This window comes from Brachyhypopomus gauderio, chromosome 20, assembly GCF_052324685.1.
Source record: "Brachyhypopomus gauderio isolate BG-103 chromosome 20, BGAUD_0.2, whole genome shotgun sequence".
Taxonomy (NCBI): domain Eukaryota; kingdom Metazoa; phylum Chordata; class Actinopteri; order Gymnotiformes; family Hypopomidae; genus Brachyhypopomus; species Brachyhypopomus gauderio.
The window spans coordinates 5,012,866-5,030,486 of NC_135230.1; the positions used below are offsets into that span (position 1 = coordinate 5,012,866).

Here is a 17,621-nt window from a genome sequence, read left to right on the forward strand (position 1 = left end):
GTCGCAGCTGGAGTGCGCAGACAAACTTGTGAAGATACTTGACTGAGAAAGATGAGCTTGACTTGAACGACTAGACCAGGGGTCGGCAACCTTTGAGACACGGAGTGCCCCCTTTAACATGTCTAGTCAATGAGTGTGCCGAGTAGCGAACCTAAGTTGTTGAGCGGGGGGGGTCGAATGTAAGCGGGGATGTAAATGGACACAATTATATCGAAATTAAATTATATTGCGATCGATCGCCAAGTATAAACGCCTCCGCTTAGCAGAGCGTTGAGGAGCGATTTCGATTGGAGGATCGTGCTCTCCGTCTGAGATTTTTTATTACTAATTTTTTTTTGCTGATGTTGGTCCAGCGTGTCGCGTGCCACTGATTATGCCTCCGCGTGCCATAGGTTGCCGACCCCTGGACTAGACGAAATAAAAGTACTTTTGACGACGAAACGTAGAATAAAGAAAATAAAATAAAATAAAGAAGAATCTTCTGTTGGACTCAGTGAGAGTGTTAGTTGCGGTTTCTTGGCATCGCTCTTCTGGACATTGCGGTGTTCGGCGTGAATCCAGCGAACAGTCGCGATGGTTTGGCGTGTTCGAGTCTTTGAGTCTCGGCGACTCTGGCGAAGTTCTCCAAGTCTTCCCAAATTACCAGGCTGCCAAGATCATTGTTTCGCTTCGAGCTAGGGCTTTTAAAACAAGTTTTAGGGGCATAATTGAAAGGCGCTTTCATGTTCATCAGGCCATTGACCATTGTCCTTTATTAATTAATATTCATGACCTCTGCCCAGACAGGGGAGAGAAAGAGAGAGAGAGAGAGAGGGGGAGAGCGAGGAGTGCCCGTCTTTCCAGGTCTAGTTAATGACTTAACCAAAGAAGACAGATTAACACAATTCGAAGACAAAGTAAACTAATCCTAAATAAATTGTCTTACATACTCTGCCTAAACAAGAATTAATTTGGTTCTATTAGTCTACACATTGAGCCATTCTCAATTTCCACTTTTGGACAACAAATGACACATAATGCACAGACAGGCATGAATGTGAGGTCACATAAGCACACTTGAGAATGATTACATTTGATGAGTAACATACAAACTAATTAGGGGTGGGCATAGATTCATTTTTTTAATCTAGATTAATCTCACTGAAATCTTGAAATTAATCTAGATTAATCTATATTAAAATGGCTCATATGCGTGCAACCCAAGTAATGACTAAAAGTCAGTTTTTGAGATAGGGTTTCTTAATACAGAGGGTGCATTAGACCAGGGGCTCATCTCCTGTTTCCAAAATGCATCAATGACTGCTTGAGAAAGCTGTTTTACTTTGATACTTGAAGAAAAAAAAAAAACATGCTCAATAAAATGTAGGCTACTCGTGTTCAGCGGTTTATTCAGTTAAACATGAATTTGTAAGCCTACATACTGTACATTAAATAACATGTTTGTTCAGCTAAACATGATATTTGAAATGTAAGCCAAAATTTAGTACATTTAACCTCACGGACGTAATTTTCAAAAGTCAATTTTGGTCCTCTGTAGTTTTAACGGTTAAAAAGAAATATTTAAATAGCGACAAATCTAGCGCTAGGACCATGCAGAAAACGACCGCTCCGAGCTCCGCTCCGGTAACACTTTACGTTCCTAAAAATGAATTTTCCATGAAGCAAACCTGGCGACTTCGTGGCTGCATCCATGTAAAAACACGTACGATTTGTAATTCACAGGTTTAAAAACTCATTCTCGCCCCTACTGTGCAATTTGGTTAGGAATACAGCCGAGCTAAACTATCAAGTTGAAAGTCATCCTAGTTTGTTTACCCATTTTGACCCAGTTCCCAACCCAACTTTAAAAATAGATTAACGGCGATAATTTTTATATCGCCCGATAAGAGTATCAAATTAACGACCGCCATTAACACCGTTAACGGCCCACCACTAAAACTAATACATAGATATGCATCAATGTGGTGTTTTATACAGTAACACGTATTCTAATAAGATCACTTAATACTGAATACATGAAAGATCATAAGTTGTGTCTTTATATCAACCACATGGCACAGTGTTCACATTTAAATGGTCTTGTGGTCCTTTGTTCTTAAGGCTGGAAAGCTGAATACTGGTTTCAAGAATAATGAATCTTTCCTTGTATGGAAGGTAGTCAAGTTCGGTGTCTCTAGACTGCATTCGCCGAGCTGGTTCCTGTAGGCTGAATCCCAATTCTGTGTACAGTTCAGATTTGGAGTTACAGAGATCTCTGAAATATTTGTATCTTCAGTTCAGGACATAGAGTGGGTTTAAACTGTGGGCAATCAGATAAGGTTGGAATTTAGAGTTTTATGGTCCTTCCTGACTGTGGTCCCAGTGTCCTCCGACGAAGGTTGGTTTTGACCAGCCTCTCTTAGATGGCCTCTCTCCCAAGCTCAGGAGATCATAAGGTCAGCATTGTAGGCTTTTGGGAGGTAAACACCACTATGGATGTGGGTCCTTTGGGGCCTGTTGCTGTTGTAAAGAATCAGTGTTTATCTTTACATACCATCAAAGAAATCTGGGTGAGTCAGTCGCTCAGTTCTAGGCAAAGAATTCCATTTTGTGTGTCACAGTGAAATGGCGTTTAGCTGTCTCCACTACATGGGTCTCCATACATCTATGTAGATATTGCATTAAAAACCAGATGTTTACAGCTAAAATAGTTTACCACATTAATAATGTATAGAGTGTATTTTTGATGCATTTAATGTTTGCTAAATTGAAAAAAAACTGATTTTCTTTCAAAAATAAGAACATTTCTAAGTGACCCCAAACTTTTGAACGGTAGTGTATATATCATGGGTTAAAGTTCTTCGTCACTACGACGGATTTCCGTCATTTGATTTTTTTTGGGGAAAAAATCTGTCAAATCATAATAAACCACACATGCGCGTGCTATCTGTTTTGTGGCCGACATATGATTCTCTCACTGGCGTTCATCAGCGCTGGATGGATGACGGCGGGGTCATTTGATTGACTTGCGGGTCATCCCGCCTTCTGATTTTCAATCAATCAATCAAATTTTATTTATATAGCGCTTTTTACAACAGTTGTTGTCACAAAGCAGCTTTACAAGTGCCAAATCCTAGCCCCCAGTGAGCAAGCCAAAGGCGACAGTGGCAAGGAAAAACTCCCTAGTTTTTTTTGCATGAGGAAGAAACCTTGAGAGGAACCAAGACTCAGGGGGGGAACCCATCCTCCTCTGGCCGACACCGGTCACCATGACAACAACAACAACAATTTAGACAGAAAGAAGAGAAAGAAAAGGAAAAATATGTAATAATGTCCATCATGATGTATGCATCCGGTTAGGCAGGAGGAGGCTGGCTCAGGATGGATCGCTGGTCTCCTCATCTCATTATTCCTCAAGCAGGCGGGCAGCCATGTGGAGAAATGAAACAGGGAAAATTAGCTCTGTATGAGGACATATACAGGACAGGTAAAATTATAAACATTTCCGGAGTGTGGCAGCAACTCCGGCATTTAGTTAAATTATTACAGCCTAGCTAAAAAGGCAGAACCAGAAGGTAACATGGGCTTGGGGGCATTCTGAGACAATGGCATCCGTCCACTGCACTGTCAACAAACTTGAGTGACCACGAGCAGTGACAGGACGACAGCACCAGCGCCCCAGTCTACCATAAAACCCTTCGTCTATGAACCCCTGGATCTGTACTTTTATCTAAGGGGGGATATTAATTATCAAACGCTAAACTAAATAAGTGGGTTTTCAACCTAGACTTAAAGATTGTGACTGTGTTGGAGTTCCGGACGCATTTAGGAAGATCATTCCAAAGCTGGGGGGCCTTACAAGAAAAGGCTCTTCCCCCTGCTGTTACCTTATTAATTTTTGGAACTAATAAAAGACCAGCACCCTGTGATCTTAGTGGGCGTGGGGGTTCGTAATAGGAAATAAGTTCCTGAAGGTACTCAGGAGCAAGCCCGTGCAATGCTTTATAAGTTAATAAAAGAATTTTAAAGTCAATACGGAATTTAACTGGGAGCCAATGCAGGGCTGATAGGACTGGACTGATATGCTGAAATTTTCTAGTTCTGGTCAGAACCCTGGCTGCGGCATTTTGAACTATTTGAAGTTTATTTAGATTCCTATTTGAACATCCTGACAGTAGTGCATTGCAGTAGTCTAATCTAGAGCTAACAAAGGCGTGCACCAATTTTTCCGCATCATCCTGTGATAATGCATTTCTTAATTTAGCAATGTTACGGAGATGTAGAAAAGCTATCCTAGTAGTAATATCTATGTATTTATTAAATGATAGGTCAGAGTCGAGTATGACGCCTAGGTTTTTGGCTACTGTGCCAGGTGTAATGGGGTAGCCTGCGAGATTAAGCATTAGATCTGGAATTTTCTGTTTTGAGGCCTTAGGGCCCAGAAGGAGAACTTCTGTTTTGTCCTCATTAAGTTGGAGGAAGTTTAGAGACATCCAGCATTTAATATCTTTTACACATATCTTTAATATCTTTTTTCTTAAACTGAGTTTGTCATCAGGTTTGGCTGATATGTAAAGTTGAGTGTCATCTGCATAGCAGTGAAAATTTACACCATGTTTGTTTATAACTGTGCCCAATGGTAGCATATATAATGTAAATAATAGTGGTCCTAGAATGGAGCCTTGCGGGACCCCATATTTAACTTTTGTACGTTTGGATGGAATATTATTGAGCTCTACAAACTGATAGCGATTTGTTAAGTAAGAATGAAACCATGAAAGGGCTGTGCCAGAGACTCCAACCCAGCGTTCTAACCTTTCTAGCAAGATCCTATGATCAATTGTGTCGAAAGCTGCACTAAGATCAAGAAGCACTAACAGCGATACATAACCTTGATCTGAAGCAAGGAGGAGGTCATTTGTTACTTTAACTAATGCTGTTTCAGTACTGTGATGGGGCCTAAAACCAGATTGGAACTTTTCAAATATGTGATGCCTATGCAGATATAGGCATAATTGCTGGGCAACAGCTTTTTCTATGATCTTAGATATAAATGATGTGTTTGAAATGGGTCTATAATTAGATAGTACAGTAGGATCAAGATTTGGTTTCTTAATCAGAGGTTTAATAACTGCTAATTTACATGATTTGGGCATGTGACCTATTGTAATGGATGAGTTAACTATAGTTAGAAGAGGTTCAGTTACCGCTGGTAATACCTCTTTTAATAACTTTGATGGAACCGAGTCTAGTGTGCAGGTAGCACAATTTAGGGAAGAAATTATTTTCTCTAATTCTGATTGTGGGAGTGGATGAAAAGCATCAAGTTTTTCTCCCAGTATGCAATTTAAATCGATGTCAACCAAACCAGATGACATACCAGTTGTATTGCTAATAAAAGGTTTTATATTTTGTCTAATATTCTCTATTTTATTATCAAAAAAATCTATAAATACATTACTAGTGAGGTTTACTGGAATCTGAGGTTCTGCGCCTGCTTGATTTTTTGTAAGTTTGGAAATAGTATTAAAAAGAAATCTAGGATTGTTTTTATTTTTCTCTATCAGTGAAGCTAGGTATGCTGAGCGTGCTTTAGCAAGTGCCCGTTTGTAGTCAATGATGCTATCCTTCCAGGCACAGTAGAATACTTCCAACTTAGTAGATCGCCATTTACGCTCTAATTTACGTGCTATTTGTTTTAAGTTTCTAGTTTGGTCAGTGTACCACGGAGCGAGTTTTTTAGATCTAGTCTTTTTATATTTGAGTGGAGCTACTATATCTAGAGCTGATCTGCAGGTATTCTCTATTCTCTCTATTCTCTATTCTCTATGATTTTCGGACCTTACGTAGAAAAGTTACCTCGCTCCTACCTGGCTGGATTATACTTTCGCGAGTGACTGTAGCGCGACTCCGCACACCTCGGGCAAAACCGTCACATTATTTGCAGTGTTCTTCCGTAACGATATGTGGTAGTATAAAGAAACACCCCTCAAAAACAGGGGAATGAACATTTACCTGCCGAAGTGCTGGAATTTAGGCTAAAGTACTTGTAAATTAAGTAAGTTTTAAGTAACTTTAAAGTAAAGTACTTGAAAATGTTTAAAATTGTAACTACTTCGTTTCACAATTGTCTGACTGAACAGTTCTCTTGTATTACGTTAACAAATACGAGCCTCTTGTAATTCCAGGACGAAACATGAGAGAACGTGAAGACGTTAAGATTGGGCGTTTTGAAAATAAACAACCATTAAATAATGTGATTAAAAAGCGAATTATTTTGAATCATTTGGAGTATATGTATAAATATTTAACTTTAATAAGTTTAACGTGCTGGGAAATATTGAAATGGACCTTGAATTACAAGTACAAGTGCTTGAATTCCACCTTATAAAGGTGTATGAACCCTGCAAACATTATGCTGATGCGCGGCGCCCGCGAAGTTACAAAATTCGAGAGGTGCACGACCTCCTGAATTGACAGCGTGCAAAGCCCTCGCGCACAGGTGGAGCCACCGCGTTTACATCATTTTTGGCGTGCAGACCCTCGCACCGTTCGCGACGCGTCAAGTATAAACCAGGCTTGAGTAGGAACAAAGGTACATACTGTACGCGAATAACGTACTGTACGCAGTTATCTTATCCTGACGGCGGTGTTCTGTTTGTATTTCAAAGCTCTATCCATTTGTGTGATTTAATTTGTCATTTTTGGACATTAAATTTTTTTTGTAACATACCTACTTAAAGCAGGTAATCTTATGGCTTATGTTTTTGCGATAGTGAATCTGATAAAAAACAAGAGAGCGTCATACCTTTTAAAACTCACCAGGATTCACTAAATTTGACTTGATCTTTAAATAATTTTCTGGAAGAGGACCCCCAGATTACTCCATTATATAAACATTTACATACATTTATTGCTCAGGTGTTGCATTTTGTCGCTTCATAGATGCTCTCTTCTCTCCTTACACAAACTGTTTAAATAAATATACTTTATAAATGTGTTTATTGTGTAGAATTAGGCAAAAGAGGCCTTGTCCCAACTACACCACATTGTCAGTAATTGCTGGCATTGTCTTTTGCCAGGAAAAATTTTCAGTCAAATGAAAATTTCTTGCTTTAACCCATGATATATATATATATACACACACACACACACACATTCACTCACACACAGTAGTTGTTGTGTGTTCTCTCCTCTAATGTCTGTTCTTGTGTGCAGATGCGTGTGAGTTCACATTGGACCCAAACACAGCATACACACGTCTCTCTCTGTCTGAGAGGAACAGGAAGGTGATGCGTGTGGAGAAGGAGCAGATGTATCCTGATCATCCAGACAGATTTGATGACTGGCCTCAGGTGTTGAGTAGAGAGAGTGTGTGTGGAGAGAGTGTGTGTGGAGAGAGTATGTGTGGACGCTGTTACTGGGAGGCTGAGTGGAGTGGAGATGATGTTGAAATAGCAGTGACATATAAAGGAATCAGCAGGAAAGGAGACAGTGGTGACTGTATGTTTGGATGGAATATAAAGTCCTGGCGTCTTTACTGCTCTAATGACAGATACACTGTCAGACACAATAATAAGGAAACTGTCATCTCTGTCCCCTCTATCTCCAACAGAGTAGGAGTGTATGTGGACTGGCCCGCCGGCACTCTGTCCTTCTACAGTGTCTCCTCTCACACACTCACACACTTACACACATTCAACTCCACATTCACTCAGCCCCTCTATGCAGGGTTTGGGTTTTGGAGTTATAACTCCTCAGTGTGTGTGTGTGAACTAGAATAACCTCCTGTGTCCTGCAGGGACACCTGGGTCTCCATGGTAACACTCCTCTACACACACAACTGGACATGATGACTGATACAGTGAACATCATAACACACACACACACACACACACACACACACACACACTCCCCCTGTCTCCTACACACACACACACACACACACACACACACACACACACACACTCCCCCTGTCTCCTACACACACACACACTCCCCTCTCCAACACACACACACTCTCCCCCTCTCCTACACACACACACACACACACTCCCCTCTCCAACACACACACACTCTCCCCCTCTCTCCTACGCACGCACACACACACACATACTCCCCCCTCTCTCCTGTATACACACACACACACACCACACACACACACTTTCACTTCTTTCTCCCCCCTCCCGCCCTCTCTCTCTCTCCCCTAGTGTTAGGTTTGATAATTATGGTTGTGAGATGTATTGATCTTCTGTTTAAGACGGTGTGTCCTGATCACCATCAGCAGACACCCTCAGTCTCTTCTCTTAAGAGTGATGATGTATTTGTGTTTATCTGACACCCTCAGTCTCTTAAGAGTGATGATGTATTTGTCTTTATCTGATCCTCTTTATAAACAATAAATCTTTGGATTGTGTTGTGTGAACTCTGAAAGGTTTTTCATTCTGTGTGTGTAATTTGTAGTGATACACATCTAGACGCTGTACACAGTAAAGATGTTTCATATATGATCATCAGAATAACCCAGTACAGTACTGAGTATTATACAGTGGATTATATAGTATTAAATATAATCACACAGTACAGTACTGAATATTATACAGAGTATTATAGAGTATTAAATATAATCACACAGTACAGTACTGAGTATTATAGAATATTAAATATGATTACAAACAGTGCAGTACTGAGTATTATACAGTGTATTATAGAGTATTAAATATAATCACACAGTACAGTACTGAGTATTATAGAATATTAAATATGATCACAAACAGTGCAGTACTGAGTATTATACAGTGTATTATAGAGTATAAAATATGATCACAGTGCAGTACTGTGTATTATATAGTGTATTAAATATGATCACACAGAGGGTTTAAGGGGTCTTTCTGTCCAGTGAGGTTTGATCAAACAGGAACAGAACAGTTTAATAAATCTACATGAAGTGTGTTACGTGTACTGTGGTTTTTGGGGAGGTTGTTCTTTTTTTTTGTTTGGTTAATTTTCAACAGGTGGATTGCCTCATCAGGAGTGGAGTCTGTCGGCCAATCAGAGACCGCGATTTGGATGAGGGGGCGGTTCTTCGGCTTCATAGTCTGCCTGCTGTGTTTGTTGGAAGTTGCTGAGAGGCGACACGAGCTTTTCTGCCTTTACGGTTGTTGTGATAATCTTTATCATAATGTTATGAACTGAGTTGTATAGCAAACACCACCATGGATTGAGGGCATAGCAGCATGTGCGCACTCATATATGCACTCACGCAGTCCTGCATTTGTTAGAAACACCAGTATAGAGGCGGGCACCGTTCGTGTATTTTTGTTTGAGATTAGTTAGAGCAGTAGGTATGTTTTCTTTTCTGTAAGGGGTAAGTTTTGCTTTGTTACCGTAGTGTAATGTGTTTTTGTTTGTTTCTTTTCTTTGGTGCCGTCTACTGCTCCTTTCCTTGGTTGGTTGATTTATGGTTATTCGTGTGTGGTTGTATGTACGTGTCTGTTCAGTGTGTTCAGCGTTTGCTGCGTAAAGGCTCTTTTTCTCATTACCACTCGGCAGTAAACAGTTCTTTTAACGCATCCAACTGGTTTCTGCGTTCTTCTTTTATTACATCTCGTCCACAACCGGCATGTTGCCCCACACCCCAAACCTAGACCCATGACATCGTGGGGTCGTAACAAGTGTGAGACTAACAGTTATAAACACAAACTGACAGTTGATGCTACTCAGAGGTGATTGTAGGGGTTTCACCTACTAATCCTTTAAAGTAGATATAATTTGTTAATCAGTCTCATTAATTTAGAATCAGTCTCATATTCTAATTATATCAGAACCACAACATTTAGTTATCCGTTAAGGCTAATTAATGGTTTGGTATTTGAAGGATTTAACTGTGAATTCTTTGGAGGTTTTGGCAACAACCACTTTTGAATGACATCAACACAGACAATGTGGTGAAAATAAATGATACATTTATTTAAAACCAACTATTCTAAAACAAACAGCATCAACAAGGATCAGTATAATAACAGTGAAGCAGCATCTAGTGTGTGTGAATGTGTAGAAGGGAGAGGAGAATAAATGTTTGTGCTTGTGCATGTTTAAGGAGACGGGGTTTGTAATCTCAGTTCTCCTATGGAGAACAAAGCAACTAAAATGGCACCGACTTTAAACAGTACATCAGCGCGACTGTATGTTAATGAGCTCAGCTAGTTTATTCTAACGTGGTCAGAACAAAGAGTAATGGAGCTGGCTTAATAACTAAAAATTAAAATGGCGTATCTGAGCCTAGGGAAGACTATGTCAGTTATTAACAGGATAAAGACATGGAGAAATCACATGCAAGGTGGAGAACTTTGTATGTACAAATCTTTAAGATTATCTAAACAAAGTTGAACACAAATACACTGAGAATGTCTTAACAGAAAACTTAGTTAAGTCTACCGTTCAAATAACTATAACCTTTTATAAACTATGACCAGAGATTAGACTCTCAAGTGTGGTTTCGTTGTCCTCTCTGAATTCTCCTGGAATTAGGAGGGAATTTCCACCTCAGGTTCCTCGTTGAGAAAAAGCGACTTTGTCCATGTGTGCTGGGAATCGTCCTTCTGGTTCTGAAGTCCAGGAATGCTGTAGAGGGGGATGCTGTAGAGAAACATCTGGGCAACAAGTTCACTACTGGGCAGTTCTTGAACAGTAACTAAGGTTAACCAAATCAAGAACAACAATGAAAGGATGCTAATGCATGCCTTAGATCTCACTTGGCCACATGGTCAACACCACCCTTATGTTCTCATATAGACACATGGTCAACACCACCCTTATGTTCTCATATACACACATGGACAACACCACCCTTATGTTCTCATATAAACACATGGTCAACACCACCCTTATGTTCTCATATACACACAAGGACAACAACACCCTTGTGTTCTCATATACACACATGGTCAACACCACCCTTATGTTCTCATATACACACATGGACAACACCACCCTTATTGACAACACCACCCTTATGTTCTCATATACACATATGGTCAACACCACCCTTATGTTCTCATATACACACATGGTCAACACCACCCTTATGTTCTCATATACACACATGGACAACACCACCCTTATGTTCTCATATACACACATGGGCAACACCACCCTTATTGACAACACCACCCTTATGTTCTCATATACACATATGGTCAACACCACCCTTATGTTCTCATATACACACATGGAAAACACCACCCTTATGTTCTCATATACACACATGGACAACACCACCCTTATGTTCTCATATACACACATGGACAACACCACCCTGTGCAATACAACCCTGAATACAACCCCACACTCCTGCATTTTAAATGGATGTCAAGTTAGGGACAGAACTGTCTCACACTCTCACATACTGTCTCACATTCTCACATACACTCTCACATACAGCCTCATATACTGTCTCACATTCTCACATACTGTCTCACACTCTCACATACACTCATACTGTCTCACACACACTCACATACTGTCTCACACTCTCACTTACTGTCTCAAATGCACTGTCACATACTGTCTCACACTCTCACTTACTATCTCACATACACTCTCACTTATTGTCTCACACTCACATACTGTCTCACCAGTGTTGCGAATAACGCCGTTAAAAATAACGGCGTTAGGTAACGGCGTCATTTTGTCAGTAACGGGATAATATAATTAATTACTTTTCCTGTCGTTAGTTTTAGTTGACTAATTATCATTAGAATTTAGTTGACTAATTATCAAAAGAATTTAGTTGACTAAAATATAAATGGTGTAATAGTCATTATATACACTTGCACAAAATGAAACATTTATTAACCAGTTATAGAATATTATTGTTTGTATGTGCAATATATACAAAAACAAATTTCCAAACAACTTTATTGACCTGAACTTATTGAGCATAACAATAACAAAACATTGATGACCAGTAGGCTCGGTCTACCTGAGAACATATGGAGTTTGTTATGAACAATGCACATTACATTCTATATAAAACTGGGTGCCATAAAAACAACAATGCCATTAGCCTGCAGATGTCGTTTCATTTGTCGTATTTTTCCCAACATCATTGTCCTACATGGTTTACACACCGTCTTCTTTTTCTCAAAGTCAAAGGAGAAATGTGTCCATATATTGCTGCTCATCTTTCTCCCTGCTGACATTGTCGAGTTAACTTCGAGTTGAATTTCATGAGTGGCCTCAGTTCACAGGCTTGGATGGTCTTCCCGGGTTCTGTGCAATGTGAAGACATTAGTACGTTAGTGATTGGATGGTTACCCGGTTTGTCCCGCCTCTCCGTGTACACTAAAGTAGTTACGGTTGGATCTCTTAATAACTTATCCCTGGCTTTCTCAAAAGCTAAATCAGATCCGATTGAATGTCATCGCTGGCCAATATTTTCGTCTCGTTTTTATTCGTTGACGAAAATGTCCATTTATTTCGTCATCGTTTTTATCCCTTCGTATAGTTTTTATTTAGTTATTGTCTCGTTTTCGTCATGAAAAAAAGGTTCATTGACGAAAACTATGACGAAAACTATTCGTCAATGAAATTAACACTGCTCACATACTGTCTCACACTCACATACTCTCTCACACTCTCATACACTCTCACTGTGTAGTTTACGTACTGCCCTGTAATGACTGGGTTAGAGTGTTTAGAGCTTGTGCTACGATGCAGTTTGCCTGGACTTGTGATATTTATTTTACGATCTGATCATCTGATGTATGTTTTCTGGTCCTGGATCTGGATATCTGCTGCTGCACTGTGGTTCTATCAGCTTCTGAATATCAGCACCTCGACTCTTCGACATTTGAGCTGTGTCGTTCTGTTGGTATTGCACACCGACCCAGATACACCCACTTGTCTCTACGGTCTCCAACAACACACTACGCTCCTGATGGTTCCATCCCTGTCATCTGGACTCACAAACGGACTGTTAATCATCGTTTACATACTAGAGGAATTAACTACGGTCATCTTTGCCCTATTTGGAACACGCAAAATCTTACTTGTTCTTGCTGATTGCTTCTCCCTCAAGAATAGGACTACTGAAACCTGAAACTGAAACCTGGCAACAGGCTGGAGACTACCTTCACTTAAACAAAATGTTGCCCAATGGTTTCACCTTCATATCAAAGTCTCGGCTTACTGGGAAAGGAGGAGGATTGGCTGCAGTATTCCAGCATAGGTTTATGGTCAAAGAGTTGACTTTTTATAACACCACATCATTTGAATATTTAGCTTTGTCGCCGCTACTACACCATTGCTGCTTCTGTTGATCTATCGTCCTCCCAAATCTCCTGCTAGTTTTGTGACTGAATTAAATGAATTGCTCACAGTAGCCTCCCCCACATTTTCTGCCATCATGCTGTTGGGTGACATTAATATTCATGTTGACACCACATGTGCATTGTCTGGAGAACTCATGAGTGTAATTGAATGTTTTGGACTTACTCAACATGTCTATTTTCCCCACACACATTCATGGACACATCCTCGATTTGCTCTGTACATCTGGACTCCTGGACATTTCAGTTTCTGTTGATTGTTTTACTGATGATAAGCTCATTGAATGTTCTTTCAGTCTGCCTTCTCCTAAATCTCTCTCCAAAACAACGGTTACCTTCCGTAAACTAAACTCCTTTGACCCTCAGTGACTTAGTCTCTCGCTCCCTTCTTTCCTCATCTTTCACGGATATCTCTATACTGTCCTCACCTGATGACATTCTTACACTTTACAACAATACTATCTCTGAAACACTCAACATCCATGCTCCTCTTAAGATTAGACAGGTCTCTGCTACTCACTCCTCTCCATGGTTCACTCCTGAGTTCAGAGCTATTGAGACTGAAGTTAGGCGTCTTGAGCACCTTCACATAAAGACTGGACATCACCTCACGCTCTTTAATCAACTAGTATCCAAGTACAGAGATGCTTTAAATACTGCCCGCTCTTCCTATTACTCCAGTATCATAAATGGTAGTTGCCATAGGCCCAAAGCTTTATTTAACACTATATAACTTCTTACACCACCCTCTTCCATCTTTCATTCCTCTCCTGAACAGTGTAATGCCTTCTTAGATTTCTTTCAAGATAAAATTAACAAGACATATCAACTATTTCCTATATTGACTAGTACATCTTTTCCCCAAGCTCCGCCTCAGAGTACAGATAATGCCTTTCTGCCTTTACTTCTGTTGAACCTTCCACTGTGTCTGACATCCTTAGTGGATCGTCTTCCTTTTCCTGCAAACTTGACCTGGCTCCCCCTGCACTTCTTAAATATATATCCTCTGTTATATCCACTCCTATTTCCCACTTGATAAACCAATACTTCTTTTTAGACACTGTCCACTCTTCTCTCAAAATAGCTGCTGTCACACCTATACTCAAAAAACCTTGCTGTCACTTGCAGAATCAACTACAAAATTCTGATTCTTACATTCAAGGCTGTTCATGGTCTTGTCCCTGCTATCTCACCAAATTCATCAAGGTTTATTGTCCCTCTTGCACCCTTATATCCTCTCACTCCACTTTTCTGATTGAAATGGATGGCCCACCCAGTATCAGCAGCAGCCCCAGGACGCCACCAGCCCAGCCCCGTACCAGCGTCCAATTCCTGCCCCAGCAGGGAGCAGGAAACAGTGTGAGGGAAGACCCCCCCCCCCCCCCCCCCCCCAGTGCAGTGTTGTGTGTAGGTGTTGGTGTATATGAATGTATGTATGGTAGTGCGTGATACTATGGTGCAGTTAAATTTGAGAGGACAGGTGCTGGGACAAACGTGGGCAAAGCCTTGGGCCTCTGGTCATGTATTATCATTAAACTTGAGAACTCTTTCCTGACACCTGTGTTGTGAATCTGTTCTCCCGGGCTCGGCTACAGAACTTTGAGGGATGTACAAATTTATAATCCAAACTATGAACCCTGATGGTTTTGGTCTATGTCTGAAAGATGACTCCAAAAGAAATGTCTTAATACTGTTATAAATGCACTCTCACTGTCTTACATATTGTCTCACATACACTCTCACATAATGTCTCATAATGACTCTCACTTACTGTCTCACACTCACATACTGTCTAACACTCACTGTCTCATGTACACATTGTCTCATACTCTCACATACTGTCTCACATTATCATGTACTGTCTCACACTCAAATACTGTCTCACATACACTCTCACTGGCTCACATGCACTCTCACTTATTGTCTCACACTCACTGTCTCACATACACTCACTTACTCTCACTGTCTTACATACTCTCTCACATACACTCTCACATACTGTCTCATGTACACTCACTGTCTCACACTCACATACTGTCTCACATACACTCACATTCTGTCTCACATACACTGTCACTGTCACACTCACATACTGTTTCACATACACTCACTTATTGTCTCACATATATTCTCACATACTGTCTCACTCTCACTGACAGCCTCACATACTGTATCACATGCTGTCTCACATACAGTGTTTACTGATGGGTCTTTGTAATGGTATATTGTATACTGTATATGAGAAATGCATGATGCAGGACGTGTATATATGAACATGTGTACACTGTAAAAAACAGAACTTAAAATTGCTCACCTTACTATGATTTTTAGTTTAGCTGAGCCAAAAATAATTAATTGCACCATAAACTATAACAAAGTAATTAGATCGGCTTACTTTATTGAGTTTCTTGTTAAAAGTTGATCTGACCTTACAACCTGCATTGTCAAAACATACAAATTGTAGTTGAACCCTAGTTAAGGCCAGGCCAATTCCTCTGCGCATGCTGACTGCGCAATTTGACTCCTTAGTTGAGAACGGGGCGGGGTTTGCGATTTCGCCTCCGGACAACTTGAAATGGATTTCACCTGCAGCAAGCAACGACATATGCTACTCTGAATTGAATATTAACGTCCAAATGTGTTTTGTCATTTGTCTTATATGACCCAACTTCAGTTAGCTATTCTTAGTATTGAATTTAGAGATTTATGTACATGTGAAATACATACCAGTCAAATTTTGTATTTAATAATACGCGACATTTCCTGTATCTGACGTAATCGCGTATCGCATAATTTGCATAATCGGTTATTTGCATATAGCTGCAATCGAGGCTGTAGGAGAGACGAAAACATCTTTGGAGTGGCAAAAAGTGAAGAAAAAACACCCCAAATATGTTTTGAACTACAAATGTGACTAAACCCGCGAGTTTTCAATTGTTATTTTTTTTAAAAGCATTCATGTGCCGCGCCAAACAGAATTCTGTCACTAGCCTCGCGAGAACTGCCACCTGCAGTAGTCTGGGTAGCAGTTCTCGCGAGGCTAGTGACAGAATTGGGTTTGGAGCGGCACATGAATGCTTTAAAAAAAATAACAAATGAAAACTGAAAATACGGGAAAATACTGAAAAATAAAAATACGGGATGACGCCGGGACAGAGCGGTAAAATACGGGACTTTCCCGGCCAAAACGGGACACTTGACAGGTATGGAAATATACATTATCTGAACAAGATATTGTAGCGTCAGGGTGACGTCATTACCCATGAGCCCTTGCGGCTCCGGCCCTGTTATGCGTATTATGTGGTGTTTATGTCTGTATAGTGTTATATATTATTGATTATTAATTGTGTGTTATTCGTTAAGTCACCCCGGTCCATTTTTTTAATGTACATGTGCATTATCCGAGTTCCCCCTCCATGTATGTGTAACGTTGTCGTCTTTATGACCTCCCCCTGTGTTTCATGTGCAAGTCCAAGTTAGTTAAGGCCTCGAGTTTGATATAATTGTGCCTGTGAGTGCAATTTTCTTGAGAGGTGAGAATGGACGTGTCTGTGGCCTTTTTCTCCCACACCACGCCACAATATAATAAGTTAGCACACCTTTAAAAAACTTGGAACTCCTGGTATGTAACTTACATTTTGAGGTTCATATACATGGGCAAGATAAATTATCTGAACAAGATATAGTAAGTTAGCATAACTTGAATCATTTGGAATTATTTGTAGGCAATACTTAAAGTCTGAAGTTTATATACCTGTGAAAAATAAATAATTGGAACAAGAAATAATAAGTTGGCTTAACTGAGTGAATTTCTTAAAAACTTAAGAGTTTGAGTTGGGATCAAAAATCGAGTGCAGTAAGTTGCCTTGAAATTTTGAGTTTTCTCAACTTTTTCTTTTTTACAGTGTATGAATTAATGAACAGGTGTATGAATGGGTGTGAACTGTTCGACCCCTTTGTTCTTAGCAATCTGTGAAAATCTTCACAATTGCTTGTAGATTTTACAGTAAATTATAGTAACTCACTGTCGAAAAACATTTCAGCATATTACCATAAAAATAGTAATTTACTATTTGTAATTTACAAAGTATTACCATGTTTTACACTAAGTATGGCTAGGAATAAATACATTATAATACTGTAATTATTCTTGAAAATAACCAGCTGTAATTTCAATGATTACAGAATGTACCTGACTACTCAATTTGCCAATAAAGTACTATAAAAATATTACAGATATGAGTGGGGAAATTGTGCTTAGTCTGAGCCCTGGGCGTTTTCATTTGTTGTTCATGGCTGGTTTCGATTTAG

General features: G+C 39.9%; 1 protein-coding gene across 1 annotated transcript in view; it reads left to right on the forward strand.

Annotated features, from left to right (window-relative positions):
- The window catches only part of LOC143484640 (uncharacterized), a 49,019-nt gene extending 40,615 nt beyond the window's left edge, over positions 1 to 8,404 (forward strand). The window contains exon 13 of the mRNA XM_076983485.1: positions 7,198 to 8,404. Coding sequence (XP_076839600.1) covers positions 7,198 to 7,763 — 566 coding nt within the window. The 3' untranslated portion in view covers positions 7,764 to 8,404. The remainder of the gene's footprint in view (positions 1 to 7,197) is intronic.
- The last annotated feature ends 9,217 nt before the right edge of the window (positions 8,405 to 17,621 follow it).